Source organism: Temnothorax nylanderi, unplaced genomic scaffold (assembly GCF_030848795.1).
Source record: "Temnothorax nylanderi isolate EJ_2023f unplaced genomic scaffold, tnyl_v1.0 TNYL_tig0012_pilon, whole genome shotgun sequence".
In the NCBI taxonomy this organism is placed as follows: Eukaryota; Metazoa; Arthropoda; class Insecta; order Hymenoptera; family Formicidae; genus Temnothorax; species Temnothorax nylanderi.
Window position 1 is genome coordinate 1,596,523 of NW_027249074.1, and position 20,148 is coordinate 1,616,670.

Below are 20,148 nucleotides of genomic sequence, written 5' to 3' on the forward strand. Positions count from 1 at the left end.
AAAATAAAATTTATATTTACTTTAAATTTATATTTATATTTATAGTCACTTTTTAGTCAAATTTAAAATTGGTAAAAGTAACAATGCTGTAATTTCATCACTTCATTCTAAGGACTTTCTAATTCTAATCGTAACGCGCAATGAAACCCGACAGATGTTCTATGGAATAAATGCAACCGACAGAAAATAATTCATAAATATTTCAAATTGTTTACACGCTTTTTGGTACGCTTTTCGGTATTTCCAAAGGATCCGCAATAAGACTCGTAAATGGGATAAATGAAAAGCGAGGGCGAGGTGGAAGCCTGGCTCGTTATGATCGTTTAAAGCGTTAGCGTTTCTCTCACACGAAGCTCATTAATGATTGAGAAGGTGGGAAAGTGAAGTAATTCATTTTCGCCGTCGCGCGCGTGGTTTCATAATCCACAGGGTATAAGTCAGTCGGCTCTTTGGTACAGCGAAGATATAGTCACTTGAATCCCGCAAGGGTATTTGCAATTAGCAAGAACAATACCGCAGAGAAACACTGCTTTTATTTATTATATCCTGCAAGATCGTTCAAATATCGTAAAGTTTCTCGTTCGAATAACTTTTAACGCTACGTAGTCCGCGAGAAATTTTACAAAATTTCGAAAACACGAAGCCAGATTAACACAACGTCATAAATTTTTGCGTGTGATGTGTGACAGTACAAAAAATATATACTAAATAAAATAATGCAATAAAATAATGAATTGCAGTTATCATAAATTTTCAAATAACTTTTTTATAAAAACAATTAGTTTGTCATGTGTGTGGTTCGCATAATATAAATAATTTCATAAAAGGGCTAGCGAACAAAGCTCGTTCTTATAGTGCTTATAATTATATATTACAAGCGACGAATATACATATATATTCCAATTTAAAACTGCGAGCCGATAAATGTCGGACTGAAACACAGCTATCGTTACCGCGACGATGGGATCGGTGATAACCGCTCGGAGGCCCGCGCAGCGAACTAGCGAACCGAGCGTGCTAGCGAAGCGAGATTTGGCAATGAGCCATGACGCCACACGCCTATCACGTCTACGGACAGTACAGTACCCCTATTCTGTAACTCTTAACGTGTCGGTATCGATATAACGATACCGATACTGTCGTTAGAATTACAGAATAGGGCTACTGGTCATATTTCGAAGCGCGAATTAATTGAACGCGGAAGACGTCGGATAACGGGCGTATGACGTCGTGCGACAGTCGAAGGATAATTGTGAGGCGCCGCATCCGAAACGGACGTAGAGTTCGGAGGCGGCGCAGCCGGAAAACTTCATCGCATGTATAAAATATTGTTAGCGCGTGAAAATATAATGTATTAATCACAAGGCGAACGGGATTTATAGAGCAGAAATTTCTACGTAAAAAAACGCGGAATGCCTATTCAAGCGGAGACAAGAAAAAATTGTTTTTCACGCTTCGACGTGGAATTACATACGCGTAATTATGAATACACGACAATCATGCGTGATGGCGGCACGGAGTGGGGCAACACAAGGATCCACGGTAAAGGCCTTCACACATAAAATGCCGTAAGGACATAAAACGTAAGCGTAAAAAGATCACGCAATACTTGATTGGGACTGGTCGATTTTTTTACGCATACGTTTTACGTCCTTACGCGATTTTATGTGTGAAGGCCTTAACCAACGAACGAGAAGTTACCCGCCGGGCAGCATACGGTGCAGATGTGCGTATGTCTTGTCCGCGATAACAACGGGTACCCCGCGAACAGCGCGATAGCCGAGACTGGTGATAGCGGCGAATATATTCGTTAGCGCGACATTATAATCGTCCGAGCAGTTAACGCAATTTACACGCGAACGCGATACAAAAAGGCTTCGTCAATTTTGCGCGATCAACGACCATACTCAGTCAATCCGAGTACGGAAATTTGTACTTGAGATTTACAATATATATTTTGTCTTAATTATCGTATACGGTGAGTGCGAGATCATTCTACATCACCCGTGTCACGTCCTCATCCACGACTTACCCACCTGTCGGCGTTCCAGGTTCCAGGTTCGAATCCTGGCTGAGGTAATATTTTTCGCAATAATTTCTTTACAGATTTTAGATAATTAAATCGCGTCGATTTAATTCCGGGGAGGGAAGGGTTTTTAATGTTCCAACGATAGCTGTGTTTCAGTCCGACATTTATCGGCTCGCAGTTTTAAATTGGAATATATGTATATGTACATTCGTCGCTTGTAATATATAATTATAAGCACTAAGAACGAACTTTGTTCGCTAGCCCCTTTATGAAATTTTTTATTAAAAAAAACTTATTGGTAACTTTGTGTAATAGCTGATTGGAGCTGAGAAGAGTATTTTTAACTTATCAAACATCATAGTATCTGGATATCTTAATGCAAGCCACCATATGTGGATTCAATCAGAAAATCCAATTATGCATATTCCTGCAATTCGCGGATATGTAAATGCATTTCATGCACACCTTGCACGTACGCGGAACGTTCGCGCGAAGAAGTATACGGAAACGCTTCGTCTCTCGCGACTATTTTAATTTCGGAGCATAAACAGCTCCGCAATTCATCCCCTGGAGCTCTCGTCAAACGTTCGTTAGAACCGCGACTCTTACTCGGCGCAATTCCCAGCGCAGTGTAAAATATTTCCGGTTCACGTGCGCGCGCGTTCGTGCGCGCAAACATTAAGCGCGCTGAAATATTCGCGACCCGGAACGTCGAATGCGAAATAAGCTCGCGAGCCCCCGATTCCTTCTCCGCGCGGCCTTTTCCGGGCACGTTTTCAATTCGCTTGATACGCTACTCATTTAATATCTGCCTTCGAATAGTCAAATGCGCGACGGTCGATTTGCAAGCGGCGGGCGAGCTTTATCCGAGTTACGGAGATTTTTCGAAGGTCGACGAATGCTCCGTAGTCGCTGCGCTACTCTCCGAGTACATTTCTCGAAGTATTTCTTAAGGAAATATTCCAGCGACACTTTTTCGTTAAAAAGTAATGTCGTTATGCTACTTTTATTTCGTCATTTGGCAATGGTACATCGTAATTAAATATTTATTATTGATAATTGCTTATTCATCTCATCTCGTGATATTTACTATCTCTTTGACTTTGAGTGTGTTGAGGAGTAAGGAAAGTATTCTCATACTATGGTAAAAATTAGATAGAGAGATTGCATTTTCAAAAATGAATAAATTCTATAAATACAGATTTAATTGGAGGATCAATCAGGTCGTTGTCGTTGCAGTAAAGAAGGGATCATTAAGAAAGGATGTATATTATTTCTCCTTTTTTGCACAGATAAAAACTTAATTCTTTTAATTTAAATATAATTACAGATTATCAAGATAATACAATCAATTATTCTTTTCGAACACATAACCATTTTTGCCAATAATTCTTAAAATACAATACTCTCTGTTAATGGAATTGAAAGCATACACGCCCCGATGTTCTAATCCGCGAGGGATGTGGTGCGACGGCAACAGCGTGAACAAAATCGAATTGTATGAAAGCTGCGAACGTGTTCGCGTGTGCGAGTTTGCGCCTGGACAATTACCAGGAACGACCGTGCCGCGCGAAAACGTATTGTATGTATGCGATAAAATGCAACGTATAAACAGATTGTTTGCCGTTTAAATAGCCATCGGCCGTCTCGACAAACGACCACCATTTGCGGCATTAACAATTATAGCGTTTGTTGGTCCCTATCCGCGTGTTTAGGTTTACGCTGCGTCGTTATTTATTCGTTGTTGCGCGAGGCCCGGGCATATAATTTCTCTCTTTCTCTCTATTCCGTGCATGGAACTCTATTATAAAGGCCGCAAACAGAACCGATGGCCGACCCCAACAGAGCGGATCCGGAAATTTAATTACACGCTCGACAAAAGTTACCTTCCGAGGAACGGAGCGGAAAGGTGAGAGCGAATTTTAACGAGACGACCAACGTAAATCGCTCGCTCTCTTTCCGAATAGTCGCGCCGAGCACGATTTACCTCGGACGCAAGACGTTGCTAATTATTTCGAAGAGTTACGCTTAGAAGAAGAGCCGGAGCCGGTGCACGGTGACTTGACTTAAATTGGTCGTGCAAATTACATTTTAAAGCGGTCCGTGAAGTTGTTGTTCCGATGTGGAAAGTTTTCGAATCTTTCGGCGAAAGCTAGTCAAGGAAGCACGACTTTTATGTCCCGTGAGTCGTGCAACTTTTTTTGTTTTCCAATTTTATTAACTCGCAATTTGGCCCGTTCCCGGCTCTTATCGTTTATGCTCAGATCGATATCGCACGCTTCCGGTATTGTTGTCGAAAATTCTCGAGTGCTACTTAAATTTCTAATTTCTGCCGCATAGGAGATTTAAAGAGCAAAAGAAGAAATAAAAGAAACTTTAAGGAGGATATTCTTGTGTATATGATATTATATTACTTTCAACTCTAACTTCTCATGAATTCCTAAAATAAAGACAAACAATGATCGCGAATCTTCGATAAAAAATATTTCAAAGCTAAAAGACTTTCATGAAGTTCTCCGTGTAGACATTTACTGTGTGTGTGTGTGTGTGTGTGTGTGTGTGTGTGTACAGATTTACGAAACAATTACTATATTATCGACGCACGTCTTTCTTCAGGCTGCAAATATGAGCGATAAATTTCAGCTAGGCGTATGTGCGAATAATCACTGCCCGATCAGGACTGATTGTAACACAGCATCGAAAATTTTTTCTTTCCCGAGGTCGATCTAAAATTCGAACAGGTGAACACGTCACTGTCAGAGTTTCCGATTATTTTTTCATTCGCAGCTACGCTGCGGTTCGATTACGTCAGTCTTTCTGCGCGCGTGTGTTTGTACGTCAATTGTACAATTCGCTAGTTCTACAAGCTACGTAGAAAGCTGAACTGTTTTTATCGGTTTTGATGCATCACACGCCACTGAACGATTAAACAAACGTAGCTCGCTATTATCAAAAGTTAGTATCTCGTAATTAATCAGTGTCAAATTTTTCGTACAGGATTCAAGATAAAGTCTCATTGAACGTCTGTATTACGTAAATTAAATACTCACTCTAAATAAAGATCGCATGTGCAATAACTTAAACTTGTTCCAGTTACAGAAAATAGAAAATAGGTTTTTAAAAAAACTGTTTTAGAAATCACCAAATATCTCGACGAATTTAAAATAAATAAAATTACATAAAATACTATTTGGCATTACATTAAAAATTTTATAAGTTAAGCATTCGATAAAAATAACAAGACATTGACAAATAAGATTTTTATTTAATTTTTTATCAAGAAGGCAATTCGAAAATAACCTACTATAAATTTTTTCTCCCGTTTTTTAATTTTCCATCTCGAGAATAACGTCGGCCTACGCTTAAGCAAACAAGCATTTCTTTGCTCGTCGTTGTCTCTCACGACGAAATCAGAAGACGGCGGTTCGTCGAGCTGGAAGTAGGAGATGTCAGGAAAGGCGCGAATCCCCGGCAAGTAAGGAAGGAGATGTTTCTCTTTCAAACGCAAATCCTTGTAATTTACGGCAGGTCTTTAATGTCACAATGCTTCTTCGCTACATGAAAATTTGTGTCGGCAAGAAGGAAATGTCGTACGTCGAACAGAGGTCGAGGATGGGATGGCAGTAATGTGTGGTGGAAAATTGCAAGACAGTGAGAGAGATGTCCCTTTTACATGGGAAAGGGATGCACGCGATGGTGCTAAGAGGTAAGATCGAGACATCGGCGGTAAGGGGGTAAGGACGACGAGAAATGGAAATGCCAGATTGGTAGATGCTGATGAGAGAGGCGCCCGCCGCGCCGTTGCGCCGAAGGAGCCTGAAAGCGCGACGGGAATGAGCTTAACGGCGATGCAGCGCTCGTCCCCGCGTGTATTTTCAAAAACATCTTACTTTAGAGCGAGCAGAATAGAGAGAGATGGAGAACAACACGCGCCGCGCGACGCCATCAGGGAATTAATAATAAGCTGCTGCTGGATCATTCCGTCCTCGCCGTCGCGCGTCGTGGGAGTTGCCTTGTTACGTCGTCGCTCGCTCAAATTTGTTCTTATAGATGCTGCAGAGCGTGGCTGTTCTGCGCGTCGAACTAATTCCGCGGAAGCGGCTTGACGAAAGCGATTTAATACGCTCAAACACGAAGCAATATAACAGATAGATACACGTAATAAAGAAAACGTGTTATGAGAAAAGATAGGAATTAAACATTTCTCTGTTATGATTTCCACGCTGATTTCAAATCTATTGTAGGTATAATACGCACTCATCCCGCGTAATAGCAAACCTTGGTAAAATGGAAGCTACTGAGTATGATTTCGGTTTTATTTAACAGACGTGTAATTTTTATTATAGCAACTTAGCGTCGCTCGGAGTGGCTCAATTGAGCCAGTGCCTACTAATTATTAAATGACTGACATTTAATGCGTCGGGAGAATTAACAGAAAGCAAGCGAATCCGCTGTAATTTATGACATTATCTTCTGCACCGCAATAATATAAGCAGTTCCATTAGGCCAATAATGATTAATTAGCAGGGTGATTATTCCGTCAAGCTCGGCCAATAATGCGAAACACTCATGGGGAGGAAGGACGTGTGATCGTAAATTACACAGATCCATTAAATTAATAATATGAAACATCTGGCGCGCATTTTAGTTCGTGTAAAAGAGTGGATGATAATTTTATCCGCGTGATTAATCCGACCGATAAGAATGGAAAATTCGTCGGAAATTTCTCGCCTGTTAAGTTTCAATAGTGACGTTAAATGCTATAACGCTATGGCGTTCTCAAGTGTTGCTTAATTCCTCTACGTATCCTACGGGAAATCCTGCAGAACTGCCGATCCCCGTAGCTAGTCATTTATAAGTCGCTTGTGGCCGACGGCTCATTAAAAGAGATTTAGTAAGTCGTTAACTCGCCCGGCCGGGCCACAAATGAAATTTATATAGTTTATTTAAGGGACCGGGATTAAACTTTATTCACGACCGAGTCATGACAGCATTATTCAACGTCGGTTTGTTCAGAATTTTTGAATTACTGTTATTTCTGCTTGAATTCTCGTGCAAGGTACTGCCGCGACTATAATCTTAATAACATATTAACATCTATTTTACTAAAAATCTTCCATAATAAATGGTCGACTCCAGATTCAATATTTTCTCAAAATTAAGTGGATTTAGAGGTTCTAAGGCACTTTCTGTACATCGCGTTATACGTCATACGTTTAGGGAGAAATTAATGCACAAAATATAAAAATATTTATAAATAAAAATGTTACAACACTTTTTACATGTATTTCTTTTACATGTGACTTCATACTATGTAACTCATAATTACAGACGACATTACTAACGAAGTCTGAATATACGTAGATAGATTAATCTTAAAACATCATTCTAAAAAAAGTTGAATCGCTTACGTAATTAACCCAGATTATTCTTCCCTTTTATAAAGGGAACCGTTATACTTAATTGGCATTAATAAAGAACGCCAAGGAATTCGTTATACCTGCCATCGTTACGTGAGGGATGCCATCGGCGTGAACGTTAATTAAAAAGGGTGTCCATGAAGAGAAGACGAAGGAGAATTGGATACACGCGAAAATCGATCCTCGACAAGCGTGAAATAAATCGTATATGAAAATCTAATAAAATACATTGTAACATCAAATTCTTTATATCGTATATATAAAAAATTCTAGATCTTATTCTACAGATATTTTATACAGCCTTAAAATTCAACAAATATTTATACGACGACTTGTACTCTTAAGGAAAGATCAACGCCAGATAATTCATTCGGATAAAAAGAACAGCGGTGTATCGAATTTATCATGTTTTACAAATCTACACTACACTTTTGTTTCCCGGACTTTCCGATAGTTATCGAAACATATTGCAAAATCTCTCGATGCAATCGCGACGGTTGATGCGACGCAAAATGGAGATCGCGAGAGACAAACGTGCGCGGTCGCGCGTTTGTCAAACGAGAAACAAAAAAAATCTGGGGGACGACACGTGCTGGCCGTAAATCAGCAATCAGTCCAGTGGATCTAGCGTTATCGGCGAGAAATGAACAGTGACAAATCCGACGACGCTAATGAAAAATCACGAGCGATAGAAATCGTTCGCGAGGATGGCGGATTACGAAGGGTAGTGTCGAAGGGAGTCGATGAAGGGTTCGGGTGTGACGTGCGACGGTAACGAGAGGGAGAAGGTCGATGGACGTCCAACGGGCTAGCATAAAGCAGACCATGCTGCTGACTTTATGGATTCGATTATTCGCGCTTGCTGCCTGTGCAGCAGTTCTCTCTCGACTCGGCATTGTCGATCGCTGTACGGAAACGAGAAGGGATGGGAAGGTGACTTCGTGGAGCATAATTTAAATTTATATCGAGCCCGGCCTCGGTGAGTTAGCAAGAATGCTCTACTAGTGCCATATAAAAGCGATCGTGACGGAACTTGACGAGTTTTTTTCGCAAGTTTCGAACCCGTTCTTCTCAGTGCCCCCTCTCCTCGTAATTATTATTCATTTTTTTCTCGCTGCAATTTCGCGCATCATGTTTTATGCAATATATTGTTATATGGTATAGAAGACGGTGACGACAACGACGATGATAACGTGCGTTTACAATTCTGAACACAACAAGTAATGGAGATAATATGACGACATGCCGCTTATATGTATAATTTATCACGCTCGACTTGATCCACGCGCAAACCTCACCACTCCGAATATAAATAAATGTATTAATTAATTAATACACGGTGCTGAGCCATATCTCAGCTAATACTTCAATTAATTTTACACGCTCCGTTCAACTATTTTCGCGAAATTATATCACACTTCTAGAATTTCGATAAATGACAGAATTATTACCTCGAAGAATCGCTGATGTGTTTTAAAGAGTTTTGTGGTAATTAAATGTAAAAATAAGGTTCCGAAAATATACCTAAGGCGTCAATATTGTATTTTTATTATACGAAAATGATCACGTTCTTATTTCAGTTACTTTCGATTTAAAGCATTTTTAACAAAATTCTTGGAATACTATCTAGAATTTTCTTAGGTTTTAACAATTATCATACGATAAATCTGTCCTTGTTAGATTGCAACATCATGTACACTGGGTGTGTACATAAAATCTGTTTGAATGAAAATCTTTCTTATTAAGACTTTAATCTTAGTTTCAATGGTTCAACGCTATTCTTTGATCAAGTCCGATTAGTGAAACACTTTCGATTTGTACGCGTAACCTATATAATTTGTATATTAATTAAGCGAAAGTTTCCATGAAGTGACAGCTCTATGTACAAAAGGTACAACACAAAGTAATATCAATTAAATATAATTTTTTCAATTTTTTTAAGTTTTTATTCTTCAATTTACCATTCTATCCATTATTTCGGTATACGTACTTTAATCGTGTAAATGGGTTTTTATGGGTTTTAATTCTGTAAAGCGATTCGACGAAAATCGGGCACCTGTGAATATCGGTAATTGCCGTCACTCCAGGATCCCCTTAATACGCGACGTGCAGTTTATGAAACAAAAAAATAGCGTAAAATATTTGCTCGGATAAATATCCGTTGCTCGATATACGTTTACGAGTCGTTAATCGCGAGAATTATTTAATTGCGCGGACCGATCGTTAATTGATCATAAGAAATTATCGCGTTTGGCGTGTAGCGTGTGAAACTTGTCGCGTTTTCGAGAGCAATAACGCGCGGCTCGCGCCGTTACCTGTCTGTTCGAGCGCGATAGGCATCACAAAAAATGAGTATCGAGCGTCGAGAGTCAAAAAACTGGGAAATATTAACCTATGAAATATTTAAATGTGTCATACTGCGAAAATGTGCCGGATATTGTACTCTCCGTGTTTCAGATTAAATATCAGCACGCGATCAATATATCACTTTTCGTTACTTGTGCGACACGATCTGATGATTCGTATATCATTTCGTTTATCGCCAGTCTCGAAAAATAATAAATAAATTTAACTTAAACTGACGAAAAACTTAAAGCGCAACGCGAAATATTTTGAAATTACAAAAAAAAGAATAATTTCTAATTCCGATCTCTTTTCGCTACAATTCTTCCTTCGAGTAAATAAATCGCGAAACATATATCTATGTCAGGAATTAGGTATTATCTCGATACACGCATAAAACGTTAATCATGAGAGAGATAATTAATTGCACAAACTGACATTCCTTAAGAGATTAGAGAAATGATCTCGTTTTCTCTTCACAATTGACGCGATCTTGAAAGGTAGTAACACACAGTACGGAGAGCGGCTCGCTCCGCTACCTGCCTGCTCGAGCGTCGTCGCACGAATGCAGAATGGTAACACAACACAGCAACCTTGTATATAAACAACATTCAGCACGCTACGTGCGTAAACAACAAACACCACACGCCATCAACCGCTACGAAATATTTAACATATTGCAATCTAAATAGTAAGTGTGTGCCAAAATATATTTTGCTTCTTGTATTTCGTATTAATTTCGATGAATACATTATTATCGAATATAATATTTTATATTTTTACTTATAGACTTATTTAAAGGAAAGTCAGAGCTCTATCAAAATTTCTAAAAATAAGTTATTAATTTTACAGAAGTCGCTCCTTTTAATACTTCCTGTCGTTTAATACTTGCACATTATTATAATTAAAATTACATATTATAGATGTATTAATTTAGGTATATCATCCATTATAATGTATCTATTATATATTAGTTTCATTATGAAATGTTATCAATAAATAAATGTAATGTAACTTTTATATTTTACGTGTATAATGTTTGCATTAATTATCAATTTATTATTATTAGATTGCGGTATGATAAACAAATAAGTAATTTGTATTCATGCATGATTTATATTTATCTGCTACTAATTATTATTATTTATTGCTTTAAGTTATCATACCACATATATCTTGAGTTCCTAGCAATTGTTCCACGCAAAATAACGTGTCGCTTAAATTATCAGACATCGTCTAATTAACCGCCGCTTTATTAATCACAAAGACAGATCGAATGCAGTATAATTGAAACGCGACACGCAACGTTGCACTGGAAATTTCTCTCGGTGTTTTCGCGAAATATGATTTCTCTCAACGGCAGCCTTTGGTTTCAGACCATTAGAGAGGCAAAAGGGACGAGAATAAAGACTTTTCAATCGGGTTTATTCAGACCGGCGGTATACACCCACAGACTAGCGCTTGCCTCGCCTCTTTGGAGAAATTGGAAGAACACAGAGGAAACGGAACCTGAAACGCCGCGTCGTCCCGGAAAAATGGCGCACCGGAAATTGGGATTGTCCCCTCTAATTTTACGTGCCAGAAGTGACTTGATCGCGAACCAATCGAGGGAGAACGCGACGTGACCATTCGAATACAAATATCTCACCGCAAAGGACTTCACTTAGCGCGGGATACAGTTAGCGAGATCACGTACGTGACTCGCTAGAAACTTTAAATAAAATACAAATTTTATCTATGTATCCCCTCGTTCCTTTTTACTTTTAAATAAGCAATTTCTATTCGCGCACAATTTACATTCATCTGGCTTTAAATATATTGCGCGTGGAATGATTTGCTGTTTTAAAAATATCGATTCTGCATTGCACATGCGACAAGATACTAAAAACGATCTTTAACAATCGAATAAAATAATTCCATGGATAAACTACAGTTTACTTCCTATTGCATCAAGTAAATTATGCAAAAGATATTCAAGATATATAAAGGATTCAATTTCGCTGAAATGCTAAGTTACGTTTTCTTGTTTCTTAGCAATGTGAATAAATTATGTCTCATAATCTTCCATAGATAACTTCTGGAACATGAATTTTGCGGTCTTGAATAATTGTTCTTGGAATAAGAACGGATTTGAATAATTAAACGGGCACAATGACTGCTCGTGAATTCGCATTGTAATATTTCATTAAAGATATTACTCATTATAAACAACAAAAATCATATTGCACAATCGCAATCACACATTACAGTATTTTTCCATTTAAAATCTTTTAAAAAATTGCAAATTAATTCAGTAATTTAAATCATAAGTATTAAGAAATTTTGATTAATTTTATGTCTGCATTGAAAAATGATTACGATACATATCGTTATACATAATATCATCATATTATATAAATCTATTTTACCTATTACATACGAAACTATCCGTGCGATCAAACAATCGGAACAATAAAAGAAAGACAAAGATCAAGCTAATGCAACCTCAGATTGTTTGACCGAATAGCCATGTGACATGCCTTGATGAATTAAATTCTTACGACCGTGAGATTTTCAAAGCTTGTTAGACTTTTTCTACTCTACTATCTACGATTGATGCAAAATTTTGGTTTCTTTTGTGGATGAGCGGAACAATTCGCATCGAACAGGAATCGAATGTACAATAAAACAGAAATGAGCAAATGCACATGATACAGAAATTTGACAGGCTTGAATCATTTTGTTCATATTTGCTGAATAAAACAAGTTACAACTCATTTATGCGATACGATCAATTGATAAGATCATTCTTTGTTTGAGAAACGGATACTCATATTAAGATAACTACATTCATAGGCATTTTTATTGCACGATTAACGTGTTCGTAATTTCATTGTGTTCTGTGAACGAGATATATATAATATCTATATATACGCGTAATAAAAATCTTTCCGATGACAGTCTCGAGATTGTGCGAATAGTTTAAACATTAACGCCGTGAATAAATGGGCGAGAATCGGCAGAAGGACAACGGCAGGATGAAGCGAGAACATCGAGATCATCGATACCAAAGGAAAGTTCGAGAAACAGAACATTCTCACCACCTTGAGTCGGTGGCCGAATAGTGCACTCTCGTGTCACGCTGCCGCATTCATAAATTGGTTAGAACTTAGTGGAACTGACTAACACTATCCAATTAGCTCTCCAATGTCGTTCAATGCAATAATAAACTATGCCGAAGTAATGAGTAGAAGGAAAGAAGTGTAACAATGCATAATAATTACAAATATATTTAAAGTATATATTGTCCATCTAATTCTTGTTTTTTGTCATAATTAAAAAAATTATATATTTAAAAGAAAAATATATTTTAGAAGTTTTCTAGCACAATATTCTTATTATTATATATAAATATTATAAATCCACAACTTCGCGAATCAATTTAGCAGTTCTTTAGTAAAATAAATTTTCGTTTTATGTTCCTTCCTTGTATCTACAATGTTTAATTCTTTTTAAAGTACCTACAGAGTTCTTTTCTCGGCATTTTGTTAGGAAAAAATGGAGTCAGTTACATTAAACGAATGGCTTGTTCAGAGACCCAGAATTATAAAAATTCAAAATGTATATAAAGAAGGTAAACATTTAAGGATGGCACATTTAAATTTGCAAATATTTGTCTTTCTTCAGTGGACGTTTCTTCTTTATTTCGCAATGTGTTTGCAAATGGGGTGTTTTTCGCGATAAATCATTCTGCAGTTTCTCGTCTTAATAATAATATCAACAGTACAAACTGATTTCCACGTAAACATTTATCACGAAACCATTTATCTCCTTCCATCTACATGTCAGAGGTGGAGTTTTTTCCATTGTATATATTTCGCGAAAGCGTATCTCATTGATACGTTATCGTAATTCATAATAATTGATGAAACATTCAATAGCTAGATATATAAGCTATATAATATAGCGATCGATCGTGAAGACACGGCTTAGTCAGTTTTACCTTATGCTATTAATCTTTTACGTGTATCAAGTAAGATTCCACGATGCACCTGAGAAATGAGAACATCACCGAGGAGGTATATGCAGCTATAATAAATTTTACTGAAAATTTGTGAAGTGTTCATTCGTGTTAGAACATCGCAGTCAGGTTTATCGAAGTTTATTTTTGCAATTTGAATACTGTAGAAGTGTATCAAGCTTATCACGTAGATTCATTTGCAATCTATTATTCGCAATCCATTATTGGCGGCATTTCTTGCTTAACTATAACTTCTTAGTGGTCGGCTTATACACTCATATTTTCAGAAAAGTCTCATGTTCAGAATAGAGAACAACATTTTGATTGGCGAGGAGGTACCGATTCGCAAGAAATGCACAAATATCGGTGCGTTGTTATTGGAGAAGATGCGAAGCAGGCCGGAGTTCGTCGCTCAAGTAAGTAGACACGGTCGACTTCCGCGAGAAGCTGTCGATAGAGGCATCGTCGAATCGATTTCAACATAAATTTCGCCATGATTCACCATTTAACCCTCGCTCGTTCGATCGTAATCCCGTAGGTGGAGGCGGTTACCGGCACGGAAACCACTTTCGCAGAAATGACGGAGAAAAGCGTGAAATGCGCGCTGTGGCTAAGAGAGCAAGCTGTTCAGCCGGGCGACATAATCGGCATTTGCACTCACAATCACTTGGAATCATACGTACCGCTGCTGGCGGCACTCTACGTTGGCGCCATTAGCAATCCTTGGGACAACGAACTTTCCCCAAGTACGTTACTTTCCTCCCGCTTTTCCCAGCTTGTTCTCGCTTTTTCTCGCGTCGTGCATTAAACCACCGAACGAAATCGGATTTCCGCGCATCAAGAGCTACATCATTGCAAAGCATTCTGTTTTCATTTTTATTTTTTTCTATTTCTCTTAATCAAAAAAACGTCATGAAAAAAGCATTCGTTGAAAAATAGTCGGACGCGCCTTTCTGCTTTTATCTGCATGTGTTGCGAGTTTGAAACGTCGTCGCAATTAATTCGCGCAAATATAACAACAAAAATAGCAGCGTCGTCGAATCTCTGATATATATAAAATATTTACGGGAAATATTTACGAATCCTTCCTTCGTTTTAGCGACCGCACGTTATTTCCTCTTGCTGACAAAACCAAAAATAGTGTTCGTGAATGCCGAGTCGGCCAAGTGTCTAGCGCAGGTTGTCGAAGAAAACAATCTGAACACCAAGCTAGTAGTGTTCGGCGAACTGGCAGGCTTCGAGGATGCGTCTCTGACGAGCGTCTTGCGTTCTCAGGACGCCGTAGAGATCGACAAATTTGAGTGTGCAAGGCTGACCAGCCCCGATCATACCGCCACGATCGTTTGCTCTTCCGGTACCAGCGGCCTTCCGAAAGGCACCGAGATCAGCCACGCGTCCATGATCAATTACATGGCTCACGTCAAGATCCACGACCTCCGAGAACACGTGTCCATGTGGACGCCTTCTATGCGTTGGTACTGTGGTCTGTTCATTATTATTAAAGCTATTCTGGATTGCTCGAAGAGGGTCATAATTCCGGATTACGAAGACGACGAGGAGATATGTTATTTCATCGAAAAATACGAGGCAAGTGACGAGAGATTGGCGGATACGTAATATACTTAATTGCATATTAATGACAAATCGATACATCGTCTCTCTAGCACGTATCAATAATAATAATAAATTAATAAATGGTCATCAGATACATTTTTGTGAATACTCGTGCGATTTCGTGTGTACTTTTAGCGAGCGATCGTTCAATGTATCGGTTATTTAAAACGCTTTGTAAAGCATTCTTTTAATGACGCGCGCAGCTCGGCGTAGAAATTAATTACAAGTTTATGCGATGGAGATTTTAATATTTGGCAATATCACCTGATTTACCATGCACTTTTCATCACGTAGCGTCCGCGTTATTATTTTCATTTGGGGGATATTCTTGCAACGGAGGTATTTCACACGATATTACCCTCGCGCGTTTGCGTTAATTTATGTTAATTTATGTCGCGCGGCGAATTTGCTAAAGGATAACATGGGCTCGAATTGAGGCGCATCTACAAACGGGCGTGATAGTTGTACCGCGTGATTTATTGCCTCGTGCAGGTAATACCGCGGGAGCGTTCGAGTTTAACGGCGCGGGCGTCGTTTTGCATTTAGGTATCCTGGTTTAGATGCGATTCCTGCTTCCCCATTCGACTAGTGAAGTTCGGCATATTAAGCAAGTACCGACTACCAACATTGAAAATCCTTTTGTTTGGCGGCGCGCATTTCCGGGGAGAGCTGCAGCAGACTCTGGTGAAACTTTTGCCACATACCAATGTCATACTGAGTTACGGTAAGTCCCGGTAGAGACTCTTATCGAGATGATAAAACCGTGATCGTTATCGTAATCCTATTTCGTTTATCGATCAATGATATCGATCAATGATTAGTTACACAATGCTAGTCAATGTTTCTATTTAAAATACATCCGTTGGACATGCAACGTGAAGGAAACTGATTTTTAAACTGCCCGCAGGAATGACAGATTACGGTGGATTATGCGCCCGTCAAACGAGACACAGTAAACCGGGCAGTTGCGGATTTGTGTGCGAAACAGGACGGTTGAAAGTGGTCGATCCTAACACGGGAGAGGCCTTGGGGGTCAACAAAACCGGAGAAATATGGGCCAAATCGTCATACATGATGAATGGATACTACAACAATCCCGAAGCCACAAAGAACGCTATCGATTCGGATGGTAAGTATGAAATAGTTTGACATTTGTCATTATTTAGAGCAGAGATTTTAATTAATAAAATATACTAATATAAAAGCGATAATTTCCACGTTATAAAAAATTGCAAAACTTTAATATGCCCAACGTGTGTAATTTTCAGGATGGTTGCATACTGGCGATCTTGGTTATTACGATGACGATGGCGAAATCTTCCTCGTCGACAGAATGTCAGAATTCATCAACTATAGAGCCATCAAGATATCGCCCGCGGAAATCGAAGCTTTGATTCAACAACATCCGGCAGTCCTCGAAGTCGCCGTAGTGCCAGTGCCGCATGCTGTCGAGGAGGAACACGCCATGGCTTTTATCGCGAAAGTACCCGGCAAAGAGGTAATCACTCTGACAAATATTCGCAATGCTTATTTAAATATTTGTCAATTGTTCTTATATCCTATATGTTCTCTTAATCTGTTTATCATGTGAGATCTTTTGGATTAGCAGAAATGTCGGTCCTTTTTCCGTAATAATATTAAAAATAATTTTCATTCGTCTAAATTTTTCTACATTAAATTATTAGCAAAATAATATATTAAACATTAGATTTTTAGTAAAGTTTAGAGTTAAGTCCTATCTTTCATCTCAAATTTCCTGCACAGTTATCAAATATTTTGTGTAATATCCAAAGTTCACATATTTTTATTAACTTATTCTTTTTTTCAAAGAAAAGATTAATTATATGTAAATTTTTCACATTGATTTACAATTTATAAAAAAAAAGGATCGACTTGCTTTTGTGCGCGCAGCTTCAATTTACTGCAGGCCCTAAGTTTCACCGTCTTGCTCTACATACGTTACATTACAATTCCTCACGTAAATTTCAGGCGACGGAGCACAACATAACCGACTTGGTGGAGCAGAACATGCCGTGGTACTGCAGGTTGCATGCGGGAGTTAAATTCATGCAGAGGCTTCCTCGCACGGCTACAGGGAAGATCGCTAAGAAGGAACTCAAGCAGATCGCTAAGAGTTATGCGACAAATTAAAATAATATTGCAATTATTGTTGTTATATTTAGAATATATATACTATTGTGGTAATTACTGCCTTTTAATATTTCAATTATTTAAAATCGTTTAATCTTTCTGTAATAATATTTTATAGTATGTAACACAATAATCTATAATGTACTACAACATAATGTAAAAATTCTCTCTATATACATCATATTGATCATATAATATCTAATAAAGTAATTTGATGCAACCATGCAGTGTGTTATAGAGATTCACCCTTTATCAAGTTTATAGAGTATCGTTTTATCGCGCACTCGTGACTCATGTGTATTTGTTAAGTGATTATCAATGAAATATGATATTACGATAGTGTCATGATACATTAGAATACGTATCGCTATATACAGATTTATAATAAACCAATTAATAAAGCGATATCAGATAAACGGTTTCAATAGAAATAAACGATTTTCTAAAGAGCTGTACATAAATTGATTGCTATTCGTGTATATATACAATATGTATATATGCATAAGCATAATACAAAACGCTATTCACGAATATAAAATGAGATTTAAAAAATAGCTTTTGATATTTATTTTTATCGCTCGTTATCATGAAACACAAATAAACAGCATAAGGTGCATAGGAAACATTGCCAGATAAAGTATCGTTATAAGCTTACAGTTCAAAATAATGGAAATCTTTGTGGAAACGTTAGAACGAAACCCGAGAGATTTTTCCGAACGCGTCTTTGCTCGTCTATTTCGCTTGTCATTGTTGAGGGCGGATTTTTCCGTCGCATGACATTCATGTTATATCGTCCTTATTACGTACGTCTGAGTACCACGATGTAACTCAGTATATGCATTAAAAAGAGAAATTCGAGCGAATCAAGAGGAGCTCTGTGCACAATACTGCAAAATACGTTTGACCTGATTGCTTCCAGTATAAAGGAGACAAAGAAATAATATAAAAGTGAACTTTTTTATTCGACGAGAATGTGACAGCGTAAATGTACGGCGTGATATAATGCACGACTGCATTAACAAGTACTTGAAGGATTGTATTGCACTATAAGACACAAGCAATATAAAGATGCATACGAAACACGATTAAAAGCCGATAAATTATACTTATCATCGTATTTTATATAATTATAAGCATAAATGGTTATAATAAACGTGTATTAAAGTTCTCCATCGTTTAGTAATGCATTTGCAAAATTAATGTCAATTGCAATGAACCTCGTGGAACAAAATAATCTTTCCTCGTTTTAAAATATATCGGTTTAATTATTTTAATACCAATAAATAAACACATACGCCAGCATGTTTAATATTTTGGAAATACTTGAGAGAAGTGCACGCGAAGAAATGCACGCAAAGTGGTGGTTGCCGTGGTTATACCTCCAGTAATCGCCTTCAAATGTAAAGTACGCAAAACTGCGGTGAAGTTTTAATATTTGCTTTGCGGCGTGTTTAGTCCGGCCACGCTCTCTCCGCTCGACAAGAAGAAAACTCAACTAAGTGTTCGCAAGTAAGTAAACGCGCGAGGCTCAAAAAGAAGCGCGCCGAGATAATTTCATTCTCTCGCGCAATCGCCCAGCTTTAAAATCAAAGTGGTTCAGCGCACCACGGCCGGGCTAGATTAAATAAGTCGGATTTAATTAAGTTATTGCGGCCCGCGCGGAACTAAAACAACCGTAAAATAAACTTCACGTCGCACGGTCGTCCGTGATTAAGAGCAAAATGATTACAGGTACCGGTTACAGGGAGGACGCAACGCTCTTCGCGCGAAGAAATCGCACCACAGTCGGTCTTCTTTAAGATAAATTTATCGTTTGCAAGTGACGGCCGAGAAATTGATGGAGCCGACGTAGGGAAATCGAGAGGATTTCTGCAGACCTCACGAGAACGTTAAATTCATCGAGACACTACCGCGTACGAAAAATAAAAAGTAACACTCACCAGAAGTGTTGGTACGCCGATGCCCGATGCCTATCCTAGGCCTCCTCCTCCTCTCAGGCTGCTCGGGATGTTAGCTTCGCAGGATTCCCTCGCTGCTCCGATGTCACCTTCTGCGTCGTTATTTTCTGAAACATTCAAATGAACGATTAGATTAAGTAAAGACAGAAGAAATAGAAAATTTGTGACATAAATGACATAGTACGTGAAAATCAATTACACTCACCACCTTCTTTTAGGCTGCTCGGGATGACCCTCGTGTTCCCTCGATGCGAAGCAACGTTGCTCCTTCCCGCGTGGATATTTTCTGTAACATAAAAATAATCGAATCGATTAAATAATTGTCACGCGCATCGAACATCTTATTCGTTATTCAGATTAATATTATATTTTAAATTACTTCTTCGAAAAAAATCTTTACGTTAGAATCAACTTGAATCAAATTTTTTCAAAATATTTCTTTTTACTAATTTAAATTCCGAAACACGATTTAATGTAGCAACTGAATAAGCACAAACGAAAAGAGAGATTCTATATCTTTAGAAAAAATAAAAAGTAACATTTACCAGAAGTGTTGGTACGCCGATGCCCGATGCCTATCCTAGGCCTCCTCCTCCTCTCAGGCTGCTCGGGATGTTAGCTTCGCAGGATTCC

The 20,148-nt window shown here is 38.2% G+C and overlaps 1 protein-coding gene across 4 annotated transcripts in view; it reads left to right on the top strand.

Moving 5' to 3' along the window:
• Nucleotides 1-1,571: 1,571 nt before the first annotated feature.
• Nucleotides 1,572-20,148, top strand: part of LOC139767821 (luciferin 4-monooxygenase-like) — a 33,737-nt gene continuing 15,160 nt past the window's right edge. For 2 of the 4 annotated variants that reach the window (XR_011717226.1, XM_071697477.1), the window contains exon 1: nucleotides 1,572-2,076. Coding sequence is in view for 2 of the 4 variants with exons in the window: in XM_071697476.1 (XP_071553577.1) it covers nucleotides 13,818-13,850; nucleotides 14,080-14,208; nucleotides 14,331-14,538; nucleotides 14,892-15,379; nucleotides 15,953-16,130; nucleotides 16,314-16,535; nucleotides 16,675-16,904; nucleotides 17,396-17,557 (1,650 nt within the window). In the remaining 2 variants the exon portion in view is untranslated. Of the gene's footprint in view, nucleotides 2,077-11,168; nucleotides 13,851-14,079; nucleotides 14,209-14,330; nucleotides 14,539-14,891; nucleotides 15,380-15,952; nucleotides 16,131-16,313; nucleotides 16,536-16,674; nucleotides 16,905-17,395; nucleotides 17,781-20,148 lie in introns of those variants that run through there. The other 2 variants (XM_071697476.1, XM_071697478.1) reach the window with 2 other exon arrangements.